This window comes from Diospyros lotus, unplaced genomic scaffold, assembly GCF_014633365.1.
Source record: "Diospyros lotus cultivar Yz01 unplaced genomic scaffold, ASM1463336v1 superscaf1, whole genome shotgun sequence".
Lineage (NCBI taxonomy): Eukaryota > Viridiplantae > Streptophyta > Magnoliopsida > Ericales > Ebenaceae > Diospyros > Diospyros lotus.
This window is the reverse complement of record NW_026267104.1, coordinates 624,956-639,084: the sequence shown is the minus strand read 5'-3', so window position 1 is coordinate 639,084 and position 14,129 is coordinate 624,956. Positions and strand designations below refer to the sequence as shown.

General features: G+C 39.2%; 1 protein-coding gene across 4 annotated transcripts in view; it reads left to right on the top strand.

The window, feature by feature from the left end:
• The window catches only part of LOC127793098 (probable protein phosphatase 2C 8), a 43,976-nt gene extending 31,489 nt beyond the window's left edge, over positions 1 to 12,487 (top strand). For 2 of the 4 annotated variants that reach the window (XM_052323883.1, XM_052323880.1), the window contains exons 5-10: positions 9,042 to 9,094; positions 10,200 to 10,361; positions 11,432 to 11,512; positions 11,646 to 11,774; positions 11,871 to 11,918; positions 12,181 to 12,487. In XM_052323883.1, the coding sequence (XP_052179843.1) occupies positions 9,042 to 9,094; positions 10,200 to 10,361; positions 11,432 to 11,512; positions 11,646 to 11,774; positions 11,871 to 11,918; positions 12,181 to 12,288 (581 nt within the window). In that variant the 3' untranslated portion in view covers positions 12,289 to 12,487. The remainder of the gene's footprint in view (positions 1 to 9,041; positions 9,095 to 10,199; positions 10,362 to 11,431; positions 11,513 to 11,645; positions 11,775 to 11,870; positions 11,919 to 12,180) is intronic. The other 2 variants (XM_052323881.1, XM_052323882.1) reach the window with 2 other exon arrangements.
• The last annotated feature ends 1,642 nt before the right edge of the window (positions 12,488 to 14,129 follow it).

Below are 14,129 nucleotides of genomic sequence, written 5' to 3'. Positions count from 1 at the left end.
CCAACCTAACTCTTGTGTCACCACCATCATTGAATAATTTTTGTGAAATACTCCTTCCATCTCTCCTTAATCGCTTCCTCATTTACTAAAACATTTTGATTGTCATCTTTTATGCATTTCACTTGATTTAAATCCCGTGTTTTTCTTTCTCTTGCTTTAGCTAATTTATATATATCCCTTTCTCCATCTTTTGTATCAAGTCGTTTATATAGATTCTCATATGCTTTTGACCTTGCTTCACTAACAGCTCTTTTTGCTGCCCTTTTTGCTTCTTTATAATTTTTTTGATTTTCTTCATTGTTGCATTGATATACCGCCTTATAGCAAGTTTTCTTATTTTTAATTTTCAATTGTACCTCTTCATTCCACCACTAAGACTCCTTAAGATTAGGGGCTCTACCATTTGTCTCTCCAAGGACTACCTTTGTCGTGCTTCTCAGAGCATTAGCCATTTCTTTCCACATTTGGTTTATCTGTCTTTCTCCATTCCATTCCCTTCTACCCCTTAATTTTTCTTTGAAGATTAGTTGTTTCTCCCCTTTTAAATTCCACCATCTGATTCTTGGATTTTGTTTTATGTGATTTTTTCTCTTCCAATTTCTTACTTGGATGTCAAGTACTAGAAGTCTATGTTGAGTAGTCAAACACTCTCCCAGTATCACCTTATAATCCCTACAACATAACCGATCCTCTTGTCTTATGAGGAAGTAATCTATTTAGGTGCTTGAGGTGATATTTTTATATGTGATTAAGTGTTCATCCCGTTTTTTGAACCTAGTATTGGTTATAATGAGCCCATATGCCATAGCAAAATCTAGGATATATTTACCCTCATTATTAATTTCCCCGAATCCATACCCTCCATGTACCTCTCTATATCCGTTTCCGTCTCTACCCACGTGCCCATTTAAGTCACCTCCTATAATCACTTTCTCTCCTCTTGGTATCATTTGAATGAGTCCCTCTAAGTCCTCCCAGAATTTTGCTTTTATCTCATCACCTAACCCCGCTTGTGGTGCATATGTACTAAAAATATTCATAGTCATTCTTCCTAGACTAATCTTCACCATAATAATCCTATCCCCTATTCTCTTTACATCCACTACCTCATCTATTAAGCTTTTATCCATAATAATCCCCACTCCATTTTTCGCTCGATCAGTTCCTGTGTACCATATTTTATATCCAGCTTCTGATAAAGTTTTTACTTTTTTCCCTATCCATCTCGTCTCTTGAAGGCACATAATATTAATTTTTCTCCTAATCATCACATCCACCACTTCCATAGCTTTGCCTGTTAATGTTCCTATGTTCCATGACCCAATTCTTAATCTATGATTTTGTTTTTGGCCTTGATTTTGGATTTGATTTTGTTTTTGGCCTTGACTTTGAATTTGATTTTGTTTTTGATTTTGGTTTTGGTTTTGATTTTGATTTTGGTTTTGATTTTGGACTAGCTTCTTTACCTACATCCGTCCAAGCAAATGCGGGAACCCTTGCTCATTTATCACCACATTCGGGCGCCGATGCAGCGGCCCTAGCTCACTTGTCACTACACGGGGGCAGTGTAGCGCGTCGCTATGAAGGGTTACGCCCACGCCCAAACGATTTTTCATAATTTGTCTAGAGTTCATGTTTTGGATCCGACTAAGTTTTACGTTGGCTGTCGGTTACCTAACACAACCCTCCTCCTTTATCCGGACTTGGGACCGGCAGTGGATAACATCCCCAGGCGGAGTTTGGTGTACGATGGCAAATAGGAATAAAAATATGCTTTTACAGCATTGCTGGGGTTTGTAAATGAGGAGCAAGAACAGTTCAAGGCGATAGAGAAACCTGTAGAGTGAGAAGATCTGTCCAAAAGTTACTTGGTGGATCCTTAGAAAATAGAGAAGGAAAAAGCTCAAGAGGAGCCAAGGAAGATGCAAAAGGAAGGCAATTTGCCTAATCAGAGTGGCGGAACTAGGATATAGCTAGACAACCCTCTGTGTTCAAAACAACCAACATCACATGCAACGTGTTGGGGAAAACATATGAAAACGGAGGTTTGCAAGATTTAGTTTCTAATTATGACAGACAAGGATCGGGATTGATCTCAAGATATGAAGGTTGGTCCAAAGAATTTTAAGAAACCCAAAGAACATTGTCTATCACACTGGAATGTGTGCATCCAAGGTTATTTTATAGGAGAGGATGGGAACCCAGTCCTAGTTGAGCTCATCAAAGCCAACACAGAACAACACAAGTATACCTTGGAGGTAGATGCAACTCTGATCACAACTGTAAGAGCTGCATTTACAAAAGACTTTGGATTGAGGAATATCAGAGTGGCATGCTTCATTTACAAATTGGTATGCTTACAATGGTTTTCCAAGATTTATATAGATAGGCGGTGGCAGAAAAGGAAAAAGAAAAGAGAAATAAACAAGAGAAGGCGATGGACAAATCAGAAAGTGAAAACTGGGATTGGATGAAGAAACAGCGGTGTAATCGCCATAAGTTCTTGAGGACGAGAACTCTCTCAAGGAGGGGGGAATGGTCACAACCCAAGGATATATTAGGAATAATCTAATACATGTATTTTCTTCTTGATGTACGTTGCTGCTTACCTGTTGTAATTTTCAGTTGTTACATTGCCTAGACAGCCTATAAATAGGCTATAGTACTTGGAGAATGTATGTTTTGAATTGTTAAATGAAATGTATCATTTCCCTCCCTTGAATTCTCTCAATCTCTCTCTCAATTTCTCTCTTTTTCTCTCGGTTCTCCCTAATCTCCCTTTCTGTTCTGTTCTTGCCTAAATTCCTCCCCATTTCTTCCAATATAACTTCCCCAATTTCTTCCAGTTACCTTTTAAATCTATCATGAACCTAGGTTCATGACACTTGGGTTCCTGTTGACTTCTTTAGGAGAGACACATGGGACACATGTTGGATTTGTGTCCCTTTAGGTAGTTGCAGCCTATAAGCTACACGTCCCACTTTTCCGATGATTGGGTAAGGGCCATAGAACCTTGGGCTGAGTTTGGTAATGGTTGCTTGGAGAGGGACTTCAAATGGGGTTGGTTGAGCTTCAGGTACACCTCCTCCCCTTCCTTGAACTCTCTTTCACTCTTCTTCTTGTCTGGCCACTGCTTCATCTTATTTTGGGCCTTGGCTAACTCTGTTTTTAGAACTTGTAGAGTATGCTGCCTATGTTGCAAATAGGCATATATGGTTGCCACTGATGTTGGCTCCACGATAGTTGGTAGCATGTTAGGTTGTAACCCTACATCGCTTCAAAAGGGGTCATGTTAATAGAATGATGGTGGCTGGAGTTGTACCACCATTGGACCAATGATAACCATTTATGCCATCCCCTAGGTTGCACAAAGCAGAAACACCGCAAATATATCTCCATGCACTGGTTTACTCTCTGGATTGCCCATCAGTCTCTGGGTGATAAGCGGTGGACATGTGGAGTTTAGAGCCTAGGGACTTCAAGAGCTCTTGCCAAAACAAGCTTGTGAACACCTTGTCCCTATCGGACACAATTGTTTGGGGCACTCCATGCAATTTTACCACATTGTCCAAGAAAAGCTTGGCCTTCTCTTGAGTAGTGAAGGGGTGAGAGTCGAGACAAGCTGAGGAAATGCCTGAACTTGGTCAACCTATCAACCACCACTAGGACACAATTGTTCCCTTTAGACTTGGGTAAGCCCTCTATGAAATCTATAGTGATGTTGGCTCATGCTTGGTCTGGGATGCCAAGGGGCTGGAGAAGTCCAAGTAGTGCCATGGACTCATGCTTGCATCTCTTGTATGCATCGCACCTCAAAACAAACTCCATCACTAATTTCTTCAAGCTAGGCCAATAGAACACCTACTTCACCTTTCAGTAGGTATTCTGAATCCCAAAGTGTCCCCCAAGGGGTGAATCATGCATGGTGGTCTATAGTACTTTATCCTTCAGGGCCTCACAATCCCCAATCACCAACCTTCCTCGATGTCTAATCAACCCATTGGTGTAGGTGTATCCCTGCTTACTGTTGCTGTCAATACTCAACTGCTCAATCAGTCCCTTAGTCCATGGTCCTTCGTCATAGCTTGTTGCTACTTCCTGGTACCAAGGCAAAGATGGCTGCACTTAACCCCTCCTCATAACACCTTGACAAAACATCTGTAGCCATGTTTTCTTTTCCTCTCCTGAATTGAATCACGTAGTTCAACCCCATTAATTTGGCCATGCTCTTCCTTTGTAAATTGGTGTGCAGCCTTGTTGTAGGAGGAATTTGAGGCTCTCATGGTCGGTCTTGATAATGAACTATCCCCCTTCCAAATAGTGTCTCCATTTGTCTACTGCCATAAGCACGACTAACAACTCCTTGTCATATCTACTAAGGCCTTGATGTCTTGGCGCCAATGCTTGACTAAAGAAGGCTAAGGGCCTACCTTTTTGTGTCAATACAGCCCCCACTCCTATTTCACTGACATTCGTCTCCAATACAAACGGCTTGTCAAAGTCAGGTAGTCCTAAAACTAGTACCTCACCCATGACTTGTTTTAACTGAACAAATACAGCCTTGGCCTTGTCATCCCACCTAAACCCATCATTCTTTAACAATTCGGTCAAGGGCTTGCTAATCATCCCATAATTCCTCACAAAGTGCCTATAATAGCCAATCAACCCCAAAAATCCCCTCAGAGCCCTGACATTTGCTGGTTTGGGCCAAATAAGCATAGCCTCTATCTTCTTAGGGTCCATGCTAACTCCATCACCCGAGGTACTCCACATGTTTTTGGGCAAAGGCACATTTGGACCTCTTTGTACACAACTGATTGAATCGTAGGACTTGGAATGCAGTCCTAAGGTGTTCTAGGTGTTGAGAGAAGGTAGGGTTGTAAATCAAAATTTCATCAAAGAACACCAACGTGAATTTTATGAGATAAGGTTCATTAGGGCTTGAAATGTAGCTAGTGCATTAGTTAATCCAAATGACATTACAGTGAACTTGTAATGTCCATAGTGGGTTTTAAAGGTTGTCTTGGGGATGCTAGTTGGGTTCATCCAGATTTGGTGATATTTAGAACTTAGGTCTAGCTTGGAGAACACTGAGGCATGGCTTAGTTCGTCTAAAAGGTCCTCAATAATTGGGATTGGGAATTTGTCTTTATTTGTGATAGAGTTCAACTGGTGGTAATCAATGCAAAACCACCAAGTCCCATCATTCTTTTTAACTAGAAGGACAGGGGAGGCAAAAAGGCTTTTGTTGGGACGAATGATAGAGTGGTCCAGCATTTCCTTGACTAATTTTTCAATTTTGATTTTGAGTTTGGAAGGGTATCTATAGGACTAGATATTTACAGGTTTTGCATTTGGTTGCAAGGGAATAGAGTGATCAAAGGGTCTTCTAGGGGGAAGGTTCTTAGGTTTTGCGAATAGGTCCTGGAATTCAATCAATAGTGTATCTAAGGAAGTTAGTTCATGTACCTTTCATCAGGGTGTGGTCTGGTTGCTGGCTACCATCATACATTGCCCCTGCTGATCCCCTTGTTCCTCTTAACTCCTCCCTCGCCTCAATAGAAAATAATTGAGCTACTTGGGAGAGTTTGTATTTGAGTAGCTTCTTTAGTTGCTTCCCCTTAATCATCTTGTAGGCCATTCAACATTCCATTGTAGGGTTACTCTCTTCCCTTCCTTTGCCAGGGTGACTTCCATCTTATTGAAGTCGAAGCTGATAGGGCTTACCCCTTTCATCTAGTTAACCCCCAAAATGATTCGATAGTGTCTTAGGTCAGCCTCACAGGTTTCCCCCTGCATGGTCTAACAAAACCCCAGGCATGCTGACTTGCTCATCACCTTACTTTAGTTAGCTACTGTCATCAATAGGGGCTGTGTATTAGAGAGTTCACAGCTCAGTTTCTTAGCTGTACCCTCATCAATGAAACTGTAGGTACTTTCACTATCAATCAAAACCATGAGAGTACCTTCCATAACCTATCCCTCCACCTTAATGATCCTGCTGCTAGCAACTCCCTTGATAGCATGCAGTGAAATGGCTCCATTATGTTCTTCTTCCCATTCATTCCCCTCAACCACAACTTCCTCATCCGCTCCATCTATTTCACCCCCTTCCAATAGAAGTAGTTGCCTCTTGCATTAATGTAACATCCCGTTCGAGCGATAGGAAGGACCGGAACAACTTACCTTGATGGGCCTACACGAACTTCCCGGGGGGGTCTCCCATCCCTGGATTACCCCAGGTTAAGCACGCTTAACTTGGGAGTTCTTTGCCAACATTCAGCCTAAAAGGTATCCAGCTGGTGTTGTTTCCTTTCTTACACTATCCTCGATATATACTAACTTCTCTGGGCTCTCGGGGTATTACATTCTCCCCCCCTTAAGCACATGACGTCCCCGTCATGCGACCTTACAACCGGTCCCAGATCTCTCCCCCCTTGCATGGCCGATGTGGGATTCGCCTAAGGTGCCTACACGCACCCCCCATAGGGGCCTCACGCCCCCCTCGGGACTCAGCCTCATCGCTGAGGTTTGCCCCACCACCGCGTTCAGAGGCTCGGGGGTCGGCTCTGATACCATTTGTAACATCCCATTCGAGCGATAGGAAGGACCGGAACAACTTACCCTGATGGGCCTACACGAACTTCCCAGGGGGGTCACCCATCCCTGGATTACCCCAGGTTAAGCACGCTTAACTTGGGAGTTCTTTGCCAACATTCAGCCCAAAAGGTATCCAGCTGGTGTTGTTTCCTTTTTTACACTATCCTCGATATATACTAACTTCTCTGGGCTCTCGGGGTATTACAATTAATGCCCTGGAAAGTACTTGTCCCCACACTTATAGCAGAGCCTTGGTGGTCTCCGTTGATCCATTGTTTTTCCCCCTTGTTGCCCCACAGGAGCAGGAGGTGGCAGGGCTTGGAATCTAGGCCCTGCTCCCGATCTGTATATCTCCTTCCCCTACACACTTCCCTGGAAGGGTGATAGGCCATAACTTCCTCCTTTGCCTTGGTTCCTCTGCTTCCTTATCAAGGCTTCCACATTCAACTCTTGAGAAGTGCACTCTCCATTGCTTCTTGCAATGTCCTTGGCCTTGTTAATTTCACTGCTAATCTAAGCTCCTCACTTAGATTGCTAACAAAACTTGACACGAAGAATTCTTCGGTCATGTGGAATCCTGGCGATCATAAGGGACTTTAATTCTTCGAACTTGAGTTGGTACTCTTGCCCTGATCCATTCTGTTTCATCTTGTTAAATTCTTCATCTTGTTCATAGTTCTCTTCTCACCAAACCTTTCGCATAGACCACTAATGAAATCATCCCAATTGTACTCACTCCTCACCCTTGACCACCCTTGGAACCATACGTCTCCTACATCGTTTAGGTAGGCCACTACCAAATTCACTCTCTGTTCATCCATCGCATGATGAATGCCAAACAACTTCTCACACCTTTGAGTCCACCAGCATGGCTTCGATTCATCAAACACCAGAAACTCCAACTTCGAAATTGGAAAATTGGAGTGAATTGAATTTACCTGGACTTCCAGCCTCCTTTGCACCCCATTTTCTCCAACTGTTGTTGAATCGATCTCCACCTCTGATGACCCAATCACCCTATGGCTAGTGCTAACTCTCGATAGAATCGAATCCATTCTTTCCTGTGGGGGAAAATCTGTGGTTGAAAACATGAGCATAAATTGCTGCATCTGATCACACAACATATTGCTCTGTTCCCTCATCTCCTCTCCTCTCTGATTGTGCATATCCTTGTGCAACTGATTCGAGGCCTCCTCTAACTTCTTATCAACCACCATTCCGATCACATCCTCCGTGGATCCCACTCGCATCTGCACATCCATCACCGTGGCCGTCACCTACTAGAGCTACATTTCCATTTGCTTCATGCGAGTGTGATGCTCCTTTGTTGGAAATTCGTCGAAATTCTTGAGCCAGGGATGATGCTCTGATACCACTTTATCGAATGCCTAATCCGACAAGGAGAATTCTCCTATATTTAGAGGAGAACTTGGCGGGAAAAATAGGAGAAGGGAGGGGAATTTTGAGAAATTTGGGGAAGAATTGTGAAGAAAGAGAGAGACAGGGAAATTTGAGAAAAGGCAATTCAATTGTATTGGATGCCTTACAAGTGAGCTGGGACCGAGTTTTTATACTCGGGAAGCTGGCACCAAAAAGGTTGCCGCTCTTGAATTCAAATTTACATGCTCAACTACCTTACAATGGTTACAACCCCTACAGCTCTACTTTCCCCCTTATTACAGTTATACCCCTTAGTACACGACATGATATACACAAAGGAGAATAAAAAATTGAAAGCATTTTCTATAACAAAAAGCAATTGGCCACTTCAAGTGTTGTTTGCTCCTGTTGTAATCTTCTCCCTGTAGTAGATTCTACCGATACTATACCCTGAAGCTTTGTAACCTGGCTTCGTAAAAGTAGTCTTTGCTTGATGTTTTTGGTGGTAAGTGGCTTTATTTCTAGCTTCCCACAAGTTATATATATTATATGAAGCCCAAGTCCTTCAAACACTCAAGACTCTCTCTCTCTCCCTCCCCCCCCTCTCTCTCTCTCTATGTGTGTGTGTGTGTGTGTCCAACATCTTTAATTCTAGTAGCCTACATGTGATTACCCCCTTCCCTAAAGAGTTTATGTATCTCCAGCATCTTTAACTTTAAGAGGCTACATGTGATTTATCTCCTTCCCAAAAAAAAATCCAATAATAAAAAAGTGAACCACTCTTGCAAAGTTCTGGCCTCAAGGCCCTCAACCCTTGGAGCTTGCACTTCCCTTTGTTGGGAGATGAAAACTCATTGCTTAATGCTTACTTGTTTTATACACACAACAGTGGTACACACCGAATAAGGAAGAGCTTACAGATAAAATACCGTTGTTTAGATCAGTTTCTGTTCTTTATTTCTTTTTCCCATGGCTTATGGAAGTAAAATTTTACAGATCTTCTCAAGCTCTATTTATTTATTTTTTCCTTTCACTAATGCAGTGATTATATATCCTGTCAGGGGGATGGCAAGACGGTGCAACCGCTGTATGTGTTTGGGTGCTGGGCCAAAAAGTAAGTTTCCATAATTCTTGTGTACTACATTACTCTTTATGCTAATGGGAAATATAATTGTTTCACAAATGTGTATTTCTTATATTTGTCTTTCTAGGTAAGAATGGTCAAGGTCTTCTGTGTCTACTAGCCAAAATATTTTGCTTTGATACTTTTTTTTGTTTATTGGGCATAACGATGTTTACTATCAAATTATCAATATTATCTTTTTTCACAACTAATACAATTAGGAAAGCACTATTCTTTACCTTTTCTTGCTTTCTTCCCCTCTATTATCTCTTTTGTCTTCAAAAGCCCTCTTAATCTAGAACTTCTAAAGCATCACAAACAATTTGCTTTTAAACTCTTTATTTGTTATTATTAGGTCTCTCAGCTATAAGTTGTGTTGGGTGATTTGGGGTTTTATTCACTTGTCTGTTTTTGCTGAATTATCATTTTGGTTTTAGAATCTGTAGCTGGAGTTGTGGTTGTGGGCTTCAATAGTAGGAGCACAAATCTCTCACCTGAAGCTTTTAATAATTTAAAATACTGGTGATGCAAACACATGAATAATTATGCAAATTTATATATAGACAACTTGATATGACATGATGTGGCACATCTTGGAGGTGTCAATGCTCTGAGGCAACTTCTACTTGGTAAAACCAATTTATTTTTTGAAAATTTATCATGAACACCACCTAAAAAGGAGTATCCTTGTGCGAAGGTAACTAGATGTCAACCCTTTCTTTATATTGAAAGGCTTGCTTTTAGCAGTAGACAACTGTGGTAATTTAATAATTAGAACGAACTTGTCTCCTATAATATAAGTGGTGGAGCATCTGTTGTGATACTATTGCTGTCACATTACCTAATGTTTTTGTCAAATGAAATTGATTATTAGATGTACTTTTTTTGACTGAAAAATCTGTAGTCTTCTAAGTTTGTGGTGAAGAAACTTTTTGTAACTGATAAATATCAATGAAAAAGTAGAATGTGATGTTCTTCCTTCAAGCCCATGTCTGTCTATTTTCTTTTACCTCTCAAGTTCAGCAATAAGTCCTTAAAATGACAAAAATAATAAATTACTTAGCAGTTAACCAGTCATCTACTTCATGTTCTTTAGGTGTTTGTTGCCAATATTGGAGATGCAAAAGCAGTTGTAGCACGGTCATCTACTGCAGATTGTTCACAGAACAATTCAGATGCAGCAAGTTCACTGAAGGCTATTGTTTTGACAAGGGAACACAAAGCCATCTATCCACAAGAACGTGCACGCATTCAGAAGGTAATGACTATGGATATGGGGGAATGGTCTAAAATTCAGTTTCTTATTTTATTTTCTCCCTCTCTTTCTTTCTAGTCAATTGTATTCTACAACATTGATACTTTTATTTTTCCAAGTACAACACTAACAATGTTAAATTAGTTTGATGGATTACAATATTCTTGCGCACTTGGCATGAGTGGACTTTCTTTCTGAAAGTTGATACAGGACATTATTGGTTATGTAGACCAACTAGATATTACAAGTACTTTATTTTTGAAATTCCAGAAGACAAAATTTGTGTGCGATGAGAAGTTCCTTACAGCTGGAATATTCTGTTCACTAGAAAATTCATTGGAAAAGGATGGTAAGGATGTCGAGGCCTAGTAGAAGTAAATCTTGATGTATACAATTGTTTCAAGTTTAAGCATACTTTGTATAGATAACCTTATATGAAAGGTGAGAAGGAATTAAGAAAAAACTGATGATATTTTCACTCCTGATGAGAGTTCATGCATTCTATTCCTTCTTAGTTTTGTGAGAGATCTTTACCTACGCTCTTTTTATTTATGCCTATTCAGAATAGAGTTTTACAAATTTGAAACTGTTGAGTACATTGCTTACAAGGTTGAAAGTGTGGATTGGCCAAACAGGTGATCCAGTCCTAAAGTTTATTCAACTATATAAAAGGTCTGAGTCAGAAACAAGTTTCTTTCATTACATCAATGCTCTCTTCCCTGCTTGTTTATTTACTTAATTTGTATTGTTATTTTTCAGAGTATAAATTTAAATAATAAAAGACAATTTCCCATATCTTCACATTTTAGATGAGCTAGTGACCAATAATTTAACATGGTATGTTGTGTGTTCCAACCTCATAGGAAACCTGATGGTTAAATAGTTGCACATGTTGAGCCTAATTATACGCTAATGTTGGGTCACAGGCGAGAGGGTATGTTGATAGTATAAATAATAATATTACACATAAAATTGCCGATCTATTTAATAACTAAGTTTTTAGTTCAAATGGTGGTCAATAACTTAACAATTATGGATACCTCAAGTTGCCAATTTTGAACCTCCACTTTCAGGCTGGTGGTTCTGTGAATCATGGACGACTGCAGGGGCGCCTTGAAGTTTCCCGGGCCTTCGGAGATCGGCAATTTAAAAAGGTATGCTTTATGTTCTTGTCTTGGAATCTGGCTATATTTAATGTTTTTTCGTAAAACTTTTGAATATATTTTTCCTGTTGTTTCTGGGTCATACTTATTTTAAGGTTTACAATGCAACTTTACATCCATACAGTTTACATTGCACGGGCTAAAAAAAGTAAGCGAACTGCAGGTAGGTGTTGTTGCAATCCCGGATATTCATTCTTTTGATCTTACGGAACGCGATCACTTTATTATTCTTGGCTGTGATGGCCTGTGGGGGGTATATCTTCTCAAAGCTGCTACCTTCATTTTGAATGAAACCTATCAACAGGCTTTGCAAGTTCTATTGATGTACAAATTTGTTACTGAGTTGCAGGTTTTTGGGCCAAGCGATGCTGTTGAATTTGTTCACAAGCTGCTAAAGGTTCAAATAAATCTTTGACAATCTCACTCTTGCGCTTTCTATGAGGAGTCGTGTGATGCTTTGGCTTTCAATTGTACTCTAATTAATATGTCGTTTTAATTGAATTATTATACATATATATATGCATGTATGTATTGTCTAATCCATATATTTAGACCGTTGCGTAATTTGATTTGTGTGGCTGGACTCTGTAGTTGTTGGTTATCCAATATCTGATTTTCCAAAGAGAGGCTTGTTCTCAAACTTTAAAGTTCTTTGGCAGGAGGGTTTGCCTGTTCCAGCTGTGAGCCGCCGTCTTGTCAGGGAAGCTGTCCGCGAGCGCCGGTGCACAGACAACTGTACTGCAATTGTTATTGCGTTCAAGCACTAGTTATTAGAATAAACTTCAATTTTAAACTGCAACTGTGTTTCTCGGTTTTGCACTTTTCAGCTGCCTCAGTCTCATGATAGATCTTGAGCCCAAACCCCAAGCCCCAACTGCTACAAGGATTGTGGTGTCGTATCAAACGATATTATGACATTTCCAGCAGTTTATTGTATTCCAAACATGGCGGTTGTGACCTGTTATATTTTCCAAATGCAATCATGAATTGTGGTTTACTTGCCGTAGGAAACTAACTGGTTTAGCTTTCTTTTGATATTTTTTGCTTCGGCCAAATTTATATTTTTTTTGTTAGCACTTTTAATTTTTTTTTATGTACCAATTTGAATTTTTTATTATTTTGATTATATTCTTAAATTTAATTTTTAAATCAATTTAATTCTTATATTTTGTTTTTTTTTTTCATGTGATAATTTATTTTTTTTGGTTTCAATTACACATTTAAATTTGTATTTTTGAATTAATTTAATCTTTATATTTTTATAAATAAAAAAAATAATAAAATGAGATGATAAAATACATATTACACTCAATTTATGTTAAAATATAGGGGTTAATTTAACCAAAAAAAATATAAATTTACGAGTGTAATTGAAATAATAAAAAGTTAAAATTGTCAAAAAAAAATTAAATTATATAAATTAAATTGATTCGAAAATTTAAATTTAGAAGTGTAATTAAAATAATAATTATATTAAAAAAATATGAAAATACATGAACAAAAGTATAGGTGTGGCCTTCCTTTTGCTTTATATTTTGCAAGAAGCAGATGAGTATTATATTTATTTATTGGGATTTTTGTTGGACATTGTTGATTAACAACTGTGACAATTGAAAAAGAAAATGACGACGACTTGCACCAGAAGATTGCTGAAGTCTGGGGAATGAAACAAGCAATGACGGACCATTATTTAGTGCAAGTCTTGGACCATATAAGAGTGCGATTTTGTTCGCCCCTTTAACGGGGTGAACATAACCCCGTCGGTGGGGTTAAAAAAATAATCCCTTTTTAAAAAAAATAATGTTTTATTTTTATGGTGAAAATTACAAAAGTTAACCATGTTTCAAAAAAAAAAAAATTATTTTTAGAACTCAAGTGAAAATGTGACAGGATTAAAATTGGATGTATTAGAATTTATAAAAAAATGATAGATTTACAAAAATAATTGACAGGGTTAAAACTGAGTTAAAATTGAAAAGTGACTGAGTCGTTTTCAGTAATTAATTTGTTTGAGTAGCTGAAAATAAATTTTTCAGAAAAGTGGTTAAAAACAATTTTTTTTTTTTTAAACATGGTTAGTTTTAACAATTTTCAACATAAGGATAAAACATTATTTTTTCAAAAAGGGATTATTTTTTTTCAAGGTTCTTTAAAGGTGTGAACAAAATCACACTCCCACTACCAGCCCCACTACGAGCGAACACAATAACACCATAGTATAAAAAACCTTGATTTAATCTCCCCGTGGCGCTTGCTGCACGCGCAGGGTCACCAAAAATAGCCAATGCATTCTTGCCATTCAATCATACTAGCTCGTATTCTCCACCAAACTTAAGGACCAGAGCTCTGATATCTGCATCCCTTGGTAATTCGAACAGGGCAACAACAAGCCTTTGATCCATGTCTACTAGAGGATCAAAAACTGCTGGATGTAACATATTTGGGATAATAATCCCTTTAGCACCAAGCACACGAGCTGGAGCCACGGACTCTGGAGTAACATGAACCACCACAATGAGACGTTTTGGCTCCCATCCAGCAGCATTAACCGAAAGTTTCCACCTCTCAGCAATCAGCCTTACTGCATCCCTTTTTTTCCTTCAACATT